A 14,590-nucleotide genomic window follows, 5' to 3' on the forward strand; every position below is an offset into this window, starting at 1 on the left:
TACAATTATCTTCATATTTATGGAGACTCAAGATGACACAGTCAGTTCAAGAAACAGCTTCTGGCTACCAATACTGACATAGGAAGGAAAAATCAACATAATTACAAATGCCATTAGGCATGGCAAGTAAGAAACTCAGCCTTTGCTCAATCTGAAGCAATTTAGACTAACACAAACATAACAGTCAAAATACTCCTTTATCATAGGCTGATCCTAGCGAAATTGAACCAGCAATATTTCAAATCTCAATAATCACTGGCTGCGTGCCTAAGGTCAGTAGGGTTAATAAAATCACCTTCAAAACTCACAGTGCTGGCAGTGTGTTAGAAGAACGGTTAAAATGATGGGAAAGCAGACAGAGTGATGAGATAGGTTATTTATGCAGCCTGGAGACTTTAAAGTATCTGGAGTCACTCTGAGCAAGCACCAGTGCCTTCTGTATACAAAATATCAGAAAATCCCCAGTTAGAGTTAGCAAGTCATGAATACATGGTTGTGTTGGGAAAAAAACACATTCTATGTCTAATGTTTCCTGAAAACAGGAAAGCAAACGAACTGCCCCTCCAAAAAGCATGCTCTCCACTAAACTAAAATATCTTTAGAGGGAAGAATCGAAGCAACAATAATTTAAATACAGAGAGGACCAAATGCACAGGAAAATGACTGTAACTAAATCCCAAAGTCAGCCTAGAAGTCTTCTCCAGCCAGAAGAGCTGCTTGATCTTTTTATATGCAATCAATTAAATTATCAGAAAATAGAACTGTAAAAGTGCAAGTTCATGAAAACATAATCACCTTGTACTTCATCAGTGAAGAAACAGCTCACAGTGCCCTAAGTAAGCAGGAAAACTCTCTCTTCACCTCTCATTAGAGAAGCTGGCCACTATGAATCAACTTTAAATCACAGTTGTGCTATAAGATATGTTGCATTAAGATGCAAACAATGCACCAATGTCACTAATGCTTCTCCATTTACAGAAGCACACAACACTGTCTGGTCTTATGAACACATGTAAATTGAAATTATACGTTCGTAATGTCTCTCTCTCAGTCAGTGCAGTTTTATGACTTTAATCATGAGGAGAAGAATTAGCACATTAAATGTTCAAAATAGTTCCATGCACACTGTCTGTAGAAAAATCACAAAATATGGAAATGAGTAAAGACAAACTAACTCTAAGAACAGTATCCAACCCCGTATAAAGCTACATGACATAGGTGCTTCAGTTAGATTTCTTTCATTGAGATTAGATCGACCACTATTTCACACAGATACAAAAAGATAAAAATCATGGCATAACTGAAAATAGAAATGAACAGGTAAGGAGAGTCATAATTCTTTTCTTCAAAAACTGCATTTCCCTTCTGTTTTATTGACTGCATTGAAAACATAGTTAACAACACTGATTTACATTTTTTTTTTCTAAACCCGAAGAGCAAGGAGATAATTTCTTTAACGTTAATAACAAATAACGCTTCTGAATTCCACAAGTTCTGTGAGAAATAGAAATAAAGCTTTTAGAAAGAAAAAGTACCATTACCGGATCTCAGGACTGACATTTCCCTTTCAAGGCAAGAAGCTGCAGAGATTTTGTTGAATTGCATAATAATGGCATCGACAAACAGTGAAAATGCAAGATTCCTAACTAAAATCCTGGATAGCAATGGAAAATAATGTCTTCTCTTATTTTGTGTCAAATGCATTAATCATCTGCAAGATGAGAAAGTCTGTAAGATGAGAACACATTTTGAAAATCTGCAAAACATCTGTACAGATGGCAAATGAGCAAACACAATGAGTACCTGCACAAGCCCCAGAAGTATAATATTTGCTGTAAAGCTCCTGTATAGGTATCAATCCTTAAATATCAGTTGGAATATAGTACGCTTGGCAACTGATTCCATATTTTAAATTTAGTACTTCATAGAAAAATATTTCTCCCACATATATCTGAGAGAAAAAGAGAACAATTTTATACTCTTTTAAGTCTCATCATTGTCTTTCCCAGTTCTTCAGAACATTCATTTTCATGAGTTGTCCCTTTTAGATGGGCCTCATCCTGCCCTCAAACTGTTTTACCTTTGCACTTCAGCTTGTTCTTTTGTATGATTTCTCTATATGAGACTTTACTTCATTTTTTTTTTTACCAGAGCTTCAACATACTCAGAGAATAATGATAGCAAAGTAGCATAACTTTTTTAACACATTCCTCTGGAGGCTAACTGTAACCCTATTGGAGATGGTGTCCTTACTGCACAGATCTATCACTATGTCAACCTATTGGGCAAATCTTTGAAAACACTTACGGAAGCACCACAGTTTTTCTAATAAATATTTTCCAAATAGAGCTGTGTTTTCATAATCTGTAGGCTTTTAATTATTGTTACCATTCAGCAATCAGTCCATAGTTGTACTTAAACCCAGTCCTTTCAGGCCTTGTGGCAGTCTCTAGCAGACACCTACATAAGTCATAGATATAGGTGCTCAGCAGTTCTGCAGCCAGGCCAGTAATTAATTTGCTTGAATATGGATTTAAAATGCTAAGATTTAGATCCAAAACTTAAAAAATGTAAAGAAACACCAAGCAAATACTGAAATATAAAATGGGAGGAGGGAGGACAGGAATATGTTCCTTTGCTAACTCCTTGAACCAGTCACTCCTTACTGGCTTTCACTGTGGTGCTAGAAAACAAGCTAAAATCCAAGGGCATTTTTGTATTTATGTCAATAGGTGGAGGATCAGTTCTGAAGTCTTTCTCTTGCACTCTATGAACCTTCCAAGTTCCTGTATTACCAGTCAAACCAAGTTTGACAAACAGGTCAAGAGGCTGTCTGCAACTGCTGCTGTCTGACAACTCTCAAATCCCTGTTCCCACATTAATAGCCCTATTTCATAGAGTTCTACCTCCTACAAGTGGATTTCCAAAGAGACTTTTGTGTGTTTGTCCTCATTGAAATTTAACTTGAGCTCATGGTTCAACAGTCACTAGTACCAGACCTCAGCAGCACTGAATTTCAAAGGACTACATTGATCAAGTGCAGACAAAGCATCCATAAAACTGTCCAATGTGGAGAACATACCAAACCTCACGGGTCTGCACCAGTTGTTGGAGGATGGAAAATTCTTGTTCTGATGTTGAGTGATGACAATAACACTTTGTTACTCATTAATTTTTTTTAAATAAAAGAACAAAGAAAATGGCTTTATACCAACTCAATGTGTTTTGCTTCATGTGTCTGCAGCATTTTGATTCAGTATTAGGATCAAGAAGTTAGAGGTGGAGCACTGTTGAAACATGGCCTGACTCAGAGCTGATGCCTATTTTTGCATGAAACTGTTAAGTCAAGTGCACACTGGTGTTCTGAACAACTGAGATGGCCATCAGACATATGGACACAGCACAATGCATCAGTGATTAGCAGTCATGCTGAAAAGGGCTACCTTTCTTCATGTCAACCAAAGGGCTATTCATAATTTGACTTAAGCAGCATTTTCAGTCAAGTCAAAAGCAACTCTTTTCATTCAGCGATAAAATAATTTTGTAATTTTAATGAATTAGTGGGAATTTACGTGCTGGTTATCTAATAATTTTGTTAGAAAAATGATGCTAACAATTATCAAGAACATTTTTTGAATGACTGTTCAAGAAACTGCTATTGTGGGGCATTTTCATTCTTTTCTTTTTCTTTTATTTTTCCTTTTACCAACAGAGGAAACAAACATACTGAATACTTGAGTTAACTACCAATCTCAGACTTTTGTCATTTTGAGTCTACACAGCTAACATCACCTCTGAACAGATAAAATTGACAAAAGAAATACCTAGAAGAGCCAAGTCGGAATTTTTTACTCCCAGGGAGAATAGTGGAAAAAAAAAAAGGCTACATACTGTTTAAAGGTCCCTTGAGGGTTTCTAATGAAATTAGAATGAGAACCTTAGGAGTGACATAATGTACATTAAATACATATTTCAATACTTTAAAATAGTGCAACTAATTTTAACCATAATGTTTTCTATTATGGACACTGCTTGGTTCCACTTTCTCTCTCACTTTAAACCAAAAAATATTCTGTTGTTTCATTTTCAGGATCTTATTGATGGCTGCAATAACGCAGTGAGTATTTCAGTGGGTTTTAGAATTTATTTTCCTATAGAGTTTTTCTGTTTTTCCTCAAAATTTAAATTATTACCTCTGTCTGAGACAATGCTGTCCACTTTGCCAGTATTTAAGCGATTTCTATTCCAAGGCAACAGTTCCTAGTTCAAGTATTTTAAAGCTTTGCCAAACTATTTCTTTAAATAATGAAAACATAGCTTGTAAATACAGAGATCAGGCTTCTGAACAAGGTGAAGTACTTGAGCAAGTTTTTTCCAAGTCTATGAGACTATTCTCAGCTAACTTTGTGAGTGCATAACATTGCAGCTACGGAGGGATGGAGAAAAAATGTCTTTCTCCCCTTCACATAATTTTCAACCTGTGTAACTTGATTGAAATATTTATTTTACACACTCAGTGGAACGATGTTTGGATGCCTGTAACTAATTTGCTGAGAAAATCCTTCCTAACTGAATGTCCTGGTGTTCACTAATATCTGCAAACCAGATTTTTTCATGTGTGTTTGTATATAAATGTACAAATTCTTGTTGCACTTCTGAAAAGGAGGAGTTCTTGCTTCCTCAGATTCAGATTAAAGCAAGACTAATAAAAAATTCTCATGTTTTTGTTTTTTTTTTTTTTAAAGATACCATCTTTGGGATTTGAAGATGTCTGAGGATTTCAAGTAATACCAATAACATTTACTGTCTTCCTGTACAGCTGAACAGAGAATACTACATAAAAGTGAGGGATGACTGAGCAAAGGACTTTGCCAGAAAACTCAGAATTTGAGAATAAACAGCTTTTATGGACTAGAAAAGGTTAAAAGCGCTTAAGAGTGCATTACTTCCCTGTTCACAAGCAGCAACACAGCACTTATAAATAACTTCAAATAGGAATTAAAGCAAGTTTCATGCTAAAATACCAGAAATCGTGATTTATTTTTGCAAAGATTTTATACTCACAATCTCATCTCCTGGCAACCAATATCCTTCTTGTTCAATACCAGCTTTTGACCCTTTACACCCCACCGTCAGAGTTTCAACGATAAGACCATCCTTGACTGCTAAACTCAGCTGACGTGTGGTTTCTTTTGGATGCATACCATGGACTCGAGACATATACCTGCACATAAAGCAAAAAAAGTCTTTAAGTGTTATTGTTAAATTACAAAATACAACAGTAAAAAATACTCTTTAAAAATGATTAAAAACAATACACAGTCCAAGTTTTAAACTGTTTTTAATCCCTCAAAATTTACACTATTTCCACCTTAACTGCAAATCTTCTTTTCATCCCCTTGAAGTTATCACACACACACTTAGATGAGCAGTAACACAGTAAAAAAATATTCACACTCCAAAACTAACAGGCAAATTATGCGGGCTCTTGTCTCTGCTAAACTTTCATATCCATTTGGGACTCTAAAAAGACTTCTTATAATTAATTGAAACTTGCATTTCTGTTATACATCCTATGGCACACATAATATAGAACGAGGCTGGAGATGTAGCAATGAATCTGTGTAATGCTCGTGAGTACAACACTTTTATAAAAAACTTGAAATTTATGCATCACGTGCAAACCCAACAGCTGGAGTTATAGTACTAGGCGATCCTTCTCCTTTTCTTGAGATAATGACACTGATCACATTACAATGACTGCACTGGTGAGAACATATATAGCATAAACTGTGCACGTATATGAGATTCAGTTGAGTGAGTTGACCTTCACCCAGTATAATTTACTTCTAGACCAACAACAAGTATTAACTTGGAGTAAACAACATAAAATGATCTTCTCTCAAAAAAGACAGCCTCCCTGGTTTAAGATGATTACACTTCAGATTTTCTTTTACTAGAATTCCAAGAACATATCTGTGAGTCACTGCACATGCAGAAATGAAGAGAGCTGCAATCGCAGGCAATCAGCAGATAAGTGAATTGACTTGGAACCAATTGGAAATATCTGTTTTGTGGACCTATTTTTCTAGCTATAACTCTCTTACATAGTTAAAGGGCTGACTGAATTTCTCTCCCATTTTTGGTTTCTCCGGGTACTCTGTCTTTACTTGTCTCCTAGGAGAGAATCTGCAATTTGCCTGCTTTAAGGCAAATCTGTCAGCTGCAATATCCTCTATGTCATGCTTGATAATGAATTCCAGCAACCATAATACTTTTGTGACTGTCATCACAAACATCTTCACGAAAAATATAATTAGTTAGTATCAGGAGCAAACTTGAGGAAAATTTATTTTAAAGAAGTAATATCACATGATAAAGGAAGTTACATCAGCTCAATTTTTTTTTTTAATAACATAGCTGACAAGAAATTTTAATGCCTTAGAAGTTATAAACTTACAATAAGGGATGAAGACCATTTAACTCTTAAATCAACCCTTCTCTTTGAAGATATAGGACTCTCAAACTTATTGTTTTAGATGCATGAAAGTCATTTCCAATCCTGTATTCTTTCTCAAGCTTTTACTGAAAAATGGTTTACCCAATCTTATCTTTTTGTTTTGTTCTAAAGAAAACTAAATGCATATAATCATATAGGAAATTCTGATTGAGTAGAAGCATATATTTATGTAGTAAATTATACGATAATCAGGGCAACAGAGGATATTTATAAATTTTTGCCCTCTATCAGAGGCATTTATGTAAATGCAGCACACTTGCAGGATGTGGGGGATTTTTTTTAATGCAAAACTCTTAGATAGATGCTGCCATTTACTATATTTTACAACGTCTACAATGTCTACCACAACATGGTCCAAGTTTGATTGGTTTGTGCATGCTACCACTGTATAAGAAGTAAGTCATTTGATGCGGAATTCCGTGCAGGTCTGTGACCCAATCTAATACACATGGATCTTATGCCACCTAGCAAAAAATATCGAGGTCCAAGCAATGACTGAGGACAGGAACATCAGTTCAGTTCTGTATCACACTGGATGGATGTTTATCTGCTCAACCTGATCCCTCTCTGCTTCTGTAGAAACCAAAACTCAGCATGAGAATCTGATGAAGTGATATTAAACAACACAAATTAGTTTCCCAAGTTCTCCAAATTCCAAGGTCTTAAACACACAGAGACTCCAATCTGTTAATTCGCCTTAAAAGAGTGCAAGTGAACACCATGAGTATGCTGAGGAATAAAGTGCTGTAGCTTTAAAACTGCCTGAAAGAGGCAAAACAACTAATTTGTTTATATACTCATGTTACACATATTTCACGTGTGTGTATGCGCATGTGCATGTTTATGCAAACACAACTAGCTTTTCAAAGTGCAAATTATTTTTGTCAACATTTGCTAACTTTAATGGGCTTTCAGGATTGCCATTTTTACTCTGTACTAACCACCTCCACATAAAAGCCACAGCATGCACGTCTTCGGCAATTTCTTCGAGTCTTTAATAGGTCTCACAAGACTGTGAATAGGTTCTATCATTCTCCCCATTCTACTGATGGAACAAATCAGGCATAGAGCAAGGAAGTGATTTCCCTACAGTTATATGGTAGGCTGACACAAGTCTGAGAACAGAAATCAACTATTAACTCAGTGCCATAATCTTCAGTGCATCCTGCTGAAGAAAGTGTGCATTCTGCACTGCATTATCCATAGTTGCAGAAACACAGTGCAACAAAGCTCTCCAATGTAATCTACACATTTTGTAATTATTTCTTGCTCACATCTCTGAAGAGAATAGCTACATAATACAATCAAAAAAGCCTTAAATCCACTCTAATCAGCTAAGAAGTTTAATCTGCCTATTTTAACTTTAGCAGGGTGTGCACAAGTGAAAAGGAGCACAAAGCGCAGAATCTCCCATTTCGCAAATCCAATTTGTGCTCTCAACCAAAGTGAAAGTACTGCCACAACTAAAGAGTCTCCTCATTTTCTCCACTGTAAATCAGGAGTAATAAAGAATTTTTGAAGAATACTTGGGTCAATGTTGAAATGTGCAGTCCGCAGATCCAAGGGCTGCTTTTTCCATTTTTATAGTAAAATGCTATCAGCTTTCATAGGAGAGCACACACATGTAGAGAGAATGTTTCCACTTCAAACAGTAGAATTGCTGTTAGAAAAGTGCTTCCTCCCCCTGAGTCTTTACTAATATTAAAACCCACGAAGTGTACGCGGCTTGATATTTGCAAAGACTATAAAACAACATTGGCAAAGACTGGATGAAATCCTATCTTGTTTCTTTTCAGCCAGAAGGATGGCAGCTAAACTAAGAAGCTACTACAGCACGGGATTTGAACCATAAAAGACAGTTTAAGTTCTTCGATAATGAAATGTGAAAAATTTTTGCAACTTGTGAAAGACGCTGGAAACACAAAATAAGTTAAACCCCAGCCTAGACACAGAAAGCATGATATTTGGAGTCCTAACTAGCACATCAGACTCATTACTGGATTAGGGAAAAACCATACTGAAATGTTTTTGTGCAGGAGTGACACTACTAATCCAGGGAGTGCAAGTCTTTTCCTGGCACCGCATGTGCTGAAGCATCTGGCACCAAGAAGTTAAAAACAAGTAAGAGAGAGAAAGCAATCCCTGATTGCTGTGTCCAACAAAAGCTGATTAGCCTTACCTTGGAGACAAGGAGTTGAAGCAATACTGGTTTGTTATGCTTTTGCACAGTCCTCTATACTAGCAGATTGCGAAGTGTAATTCAATCCCTATATTGCTATTATGTAGCCAGCCATGAGAAGTAAAGCAAATACCCTTTCAAATGGGTGAGAATAAGGCGTGGAGACAATGTAAAATCCCCTAAATCAGCAAACCAGCCCTAATCAGATAGGAGGCTAAAACAACCATTTCAAAACAAAATTTAACTAATGCTAATCCCTACTATATAAAATGAAGGTCTGTCTGATGAAAAGAGGAGGTTTGGCCTGATAATCTGCATGTTAAATTCCACATCTCACCAAATGAGAATGTCTGTTTGTAGGACACATAAGCAACTGAATTGCTGCTGCTCAATATCAGAGTATTTGTAGGTCAGCACTTTCTCCTTTTATAAACTGGTAGATTTGACAGTAGCATAGAAGAATCTAGAAAATCCAGAAAAATTACAGATTTTGTAATCAATTTCTAAAAGCTGACTAAAACATATTTTCAATTATTGCAACACTACTTGGGAAACACAGGATAAAAACCTCTAGCACGTGGGTTGTTTATTATCACCCTTAAACAAACCTCAGCACTGTCACACCATCAAATGTAAATGCGCTGACCATCAGAAAAAAGTTACTACCAACAGAATCAGGTAAATGCACATGTGCACAGAACTAATATATGTGTCGCAAAAGAAAACATTTAGAGGAGAATGGTAAAAGATAATCATGAATTCATTTGTAGATATTGTGTCTGTGTACTCATCCGTATTTAGCAAACAAAATACCATTCAGAAAAATGTGAAACAACCATTTTAAACCTATTTGGGACTGCAGATAAACAGAAGACAGGTCTTTTCAAATTTAGCAGCAATAAAACATCAACGTATTCTTCTATTTATATACCATATTCTTGTTACTCATCCTAAAACCTTAACCTCCACAGACACAACAGGGACTGCCAAAGGGGTCACCACCAAAGCTGCAGACGAGGACTCAAGAAGTTCTTCCAGGCTTCACAGCATCCAGGAGCCACACAACCTACCTGCCGCACCCCCCACCTAAACCATGCAGCAATGATGGGGAAGATTGCCATGCAGGGAAACCTGGTACGTGCCCTTCCAGAGTCTCTTTCTCTTCACAGCAACAAATCGCAGTAGCTCTCCTAACTCGTGCTACATTTAAGTGGCAACTGGATCTCGATATCTCCCTTTACTGAGCAAAACTGGACCACAAGAGTACCCAAATACAGCTCTAAACTGCTTGCATGCCCAACACACAGGAGACATCGTGGAAGTACCACAGTCTGTCAGCACATGAGCAATTCATGCCTAAAACATCGATATTTTTCCTCTCAAACTAGCCGGTGTTCAGTATGTCTCTCTATTCAAAACCCATATCTAATGCATGTAGTTTATAACATACCTTAAAACTTAGGGGAAAAGCTTGATTTGATCCAAAGGGTGTGGAGAAAGCAGATTCTAAAGCTGCCATCACCATGGGAGCAAAACAGATACAAAAGTAGCTGGCATTTGCAGGGGATCAGATGGTGAACTTTTTGCCTACAGCTGTCACACAGCTCACAAGTTTTCTGCTAGGTGTTGTGCAAGCCACAACGAAGTCAAACCCTGTCCAAAAGAGCTTAACATCTATGACCACAAAATAATGCACATAAATCGCTAACTCTGCCCCTAAAGAGTCCTCTTGAATGCAACTGCATTCTCCCGAGATGTGGCAAACGGTTTACATGGATGCAGCTGTGCGGTGGCCAGAAAAACAAAGCTGGCCAAAGGAGGAAGGAAGAAAGTTACTTAAACTGGAAAGTTGTCACAGACATTTTAAAACAGAATCTCAGTTTTTCTGGACTCATAAGAAATTTGCATTTTCAGCCACCTCAATTCACCAAAACACTGAAAAAATGCTATGGCAAGCACCTCTTCAAAAGACTAAAGGAAAATGCATACAGGAAATAGCTGCCTTTTATAAAATGCGACAGTGTGACAAGTGTAGGTAGATGCTAATTTTAGTGGCAAACACTGTAATCTTGGTGTGATCTATTATCTCTGTCTATGCCGGATGCCTCCACCTTCCACCGCACGATGGCAAGTAGCAGTCAGCTGGCAGCAGCCTGTTTGCTAAGCAACTCCCACAGGGAGAAGCAGAGGTCTTCAGGTTTACCCGCACACACAGCCCATCTCACAGCTCAGATCTGATAAAATTCGGCAGATTCCACTGAAGTCAACTGAAAGACTGCCATTAATTTTAAATGTTACCTACAGGTATATAAAAATGTCCTAGATTCAGGGACAGACCTTAAGGAATAATACGTAAAATGGAAGAAAAGCAGCTAAAAATCTATTCTGAGTTTTATATTGTGTTCTGCCTCTGGTGAGAAAAGATGCCTTTTGCTTTAGATGCAGGGAATGACAGCAGTTTTACAAAAGACCCATGCGCTACTTTTAAGACTTTTTTTTTTTTTTTTAAATTTGCAATAAATAGGTCACTTGGACACACTGCAAGTAAAAATGGAAGAGATAGCTGTGATTTATTTTATTTAACAAAGAAAAGCTACATACCATAACTTGAAATACCCAGGCTCAAGTCAAGGGAATCCGCTAGCTATCCTTGTGGAGAGCCAGGTGAAGATTTGTGCTCACGCTTGTGTTTCCAGGTCCCAACTCAGAAGCATAGGCTGCCTGCTCCCACCAAATGCAGCACTGTGGCACAACTCAGCTTTCACTAAACTCAGGCTAAACATTATGGGTATTTGTATTTCACAACAATATATTTGAAATACATATTCCCTGCTTGCCGGAAACTGAGAGCCGAAGACAAAACAGACACACAGAGAAAGTAGAAACATTTACAGTGGGGACACAGCCGGTACTTTAGTTTTCTAAGATACTTTTTGATACGTTTACAGTTTCTGAAGTTTCAATTACGGATTAAATTCACTAAGATAAAGAAAACCAAAGCATAATAGTCTTCCTCTATACTTGCACTTCACAAAAAGAAATGTGTGTGTTTGAACAGGCTGCATTTGATTTCCACTGCACCCCAAATACCAACATCACTCTGCACAGACCACGCAGACATTGACAGAGCTATTGTCTGTGCAATAAAACACTGATTATACGACCTACATTTCAAGCAGTCCAAAATTCCAAGTGGGGGACACAGAGAAATTGAATTACAGAGAAGTGATGAATTTTGTTTTCCCTCTGACATCAGTATCTGCAACATTCATTTTGGAGACACACTATCGCAGTAGGAAATGCTTTTAAAACTTGTTTCATCTCTCCTTCACGGTCTAGATATAACAGCATTTGCATGAATAAAGAATCTGATTTCGTGCAGTCTTCTTATAAAACTAAAAAATCCACATAAACTTGATAGGGGAACAGTGAGATCCAGCAGTTCAATGAAACTCAAAATTGCCTGATCATTATTTTGCTGCTAATAAAACAAAGCTAAGGAGTACCCTTGTTTTTGCATACCCCAGACATCCCAGCAGTTTCCCATAATGTTAATCGCCTGGGTCATTTCTGTCAAAACCATGGTAATTTTAACTGGGTAATTCTTTGTTTCAGTAATTTAAACTCTTATTCGCACAACTTCAAAACACACTTAAGACTCTGTAACTCATCAATATGACCATGAAAAGCAAGTAACTAAGGTATCAAGCCATTCAATCCTTATCTATACAAATCTCCCTGTCAGAACTACCACCACCTTCTCAAGGAGGAACTTTTCTATAAAAAAAGTCTCTAGTCCCATTTTTCCTAAAAAGTTGTATGTGACACTGCTGGTAACGCACCCATCTGCACACAGGGCACTGCTGGCACACAGGCACTGATTATTCAGGTGCACTGCATACATGTGTACCATTGCTTGGGCATATGCAGAGCCACTGCTCCATCCAGCATTTTTCTGTGGATGTACTGAAGAGGAAGACAAGCAATATCTGACTCAGAATATAACATCCGGGCTAGTACCTTGCAAATTAAATATTTAGTCATTTCATATTGAGCATTTCAATTCAAAATATGCTTAAAAAAATATACATTCAAATGCTTTACTGATTCAGTTTTTTAGTGTTTTTAATCTAATTTAATTTCCATTCCTGAGTTAAAAGGAATAAAAACTTTTTTCTTTGCTCAGATTAGTTTTAGCTTGGCTGAGTTTCAAAATCATCACACTGACACACAAATGTTCCCCTAATTACCAGCTAGGGAACAGCACAATGGCTGGAAAAGCCATCAGGGCAGGGCTGCTGCGTTTGGTTATGATATTGTTTATATGAATGGCAATATGAAACCACAGCCTAAAATAAATGGCATGAATACTGCTTTGGAGATCATTCTCTCTCCACTGGTTACAAAGAAAGCCTTGATGAGCACTTTAGTCCAGATAACAACCTGTCAAACGGCCATGTCACACTCATTTTGTCCTTTACTTCTAATGGAAAGCCACATTTATTTACAGCAAAGAAACCAAACATAAGCCACAAGTTTCACTTTCAAATATTACAAAGATGTTATGATTCAAGCAAAAATCAAAACTGCGTGTGACATTAAAAGTAAATTGTTTTGCTTTTAGCAATTGGATAGAAAGATAGCCTGTTATTTTTCAGTGGAAACTTAAAAAACTTCAACACCGTTATCACTAAAAGTATGGAGTACTTGAGAACATTCATTAAGGTGAAAATGGTGTAGTGACTATCAAATCAGTTACACTTCCACCACTTTCCTTCTCAATATTTATACTGAGGTTAATAGTTTGCATCTGTTTCCATGGAAAGTACTAAACATTGAATATCACAATTTTTATAGCAACACACAGTAAAGAGAGTTAAAATGAGTTTGCAGTCATTAGCAAACATCAAACAAGGAGTATGGTTGTTGTTAATAACCACGTGTTTGTGCTGTTAGTGTGAATCATTTTATCTACCACTCATACTCATGCTCAGCCCAGAGACGACTTAGCCTACAGCGTCGATGAAGAACATTGACCTTTGAGAGGAAAAAAGAAAACTGCCTTACTAGCAATAGCGTACAAGTACACAATATTAGATAAGGAAAACTGATCAAGCAAAATTTGTTAGAACATCAGAGTGGATCTCTATTTACTTTTTTGCAAAATTAACTGCAGGATCTAGACGAGTATGCATTAATATTTGCGACCAAAGCAAACAGAAAAAGAATTCAGCTTCACCTCAATCTCAACAAAATAGCCTTTTATGCAAAACCCCTACAGGCGTGATGATTGCACAGCTAGCTACACCATCCTTTTCCATTCCATGTAGTCAGAATAAAACAGGAAAGAATGTAGCAAGGCTGGAGGAATCTGTCAGTCCCATGGGGAAGAGTTTTCTACACTAGGCACTGCATTAGACTTAAAACAGCCAGCACTGAAAAGCAGACCCAGCAGATCAGGTAGCAGTGTTCTTTAACACATGATGGGACAGTGGCTCAGACCAAGTTGAAGGAACAAGTATCCCTAACAAATCACAAGCAACACTTATTAACATATCTGGACTTCTTTTTGTGTATTTCTTTAGCCAACTTAATTAACATGATTAAACGGAATCATCACACAAATTGAAGAAATTGTCTACATCAAGGAAAAAGCTTGATGGGGAAAAATAATTATTAATATGCATTATAAACTAAAGATGACACTTCAAGTAAATATATTAATTCAGAAATTTTAGTTCTACTCTACTCAGAGCAAATGCAGCTAGGTTCTTCATAACCTTTTTTCCAAGAAAAGTTTACAATTTTTTCCTGTCTTCCCTGCTTCCATCCTCCTTAGCAAAAAATGTCCTAAAGTAGCTCTTAAACGGACCAGTAATATAAGCAATATA

General features: G+C 37.0%; 1 protein-coding gene across 3 annotated transcripts in view; it reads right to left on the bottom strand.

The window, feature by feature from the left end:
• ZMYND11 (zinc finger MYND-type containing 11) overlaps positions 1-14,590 on the bottom strand; it is a 108,313-nt gene that overhangs the window by 38,833 nt on the left and 54,890 nt on the right. For all 3 annotated transcript variants that reach the window (XM_054057459.1, XM_009558313.2, XM_054057458.1), the window contains exon 3: positions 5,065-5,224. In XM_054057459.1, the coding sequence (XP_053913434.1) occupies positions 5,065-5,224 (160 nt within the window). The remainder of the gene's footprint in view (positions 1-5,064; positions 5,225-14,590) is intronic.

Source organism: Cuculus canorus, chromosome 2 (assembly GCF_017976375.1).
Source record: "Cuculus canorus isolate bCucCan1 chromosome 2, bCucCan1.pri, whole genome shotgun sequence".
NCBI classification, from domain to species: Eukaryota; Metazoa; Chordata; class Aves; order Cuculiformes; family Cuculidae; genus Cuculus; species Cuculus canorus.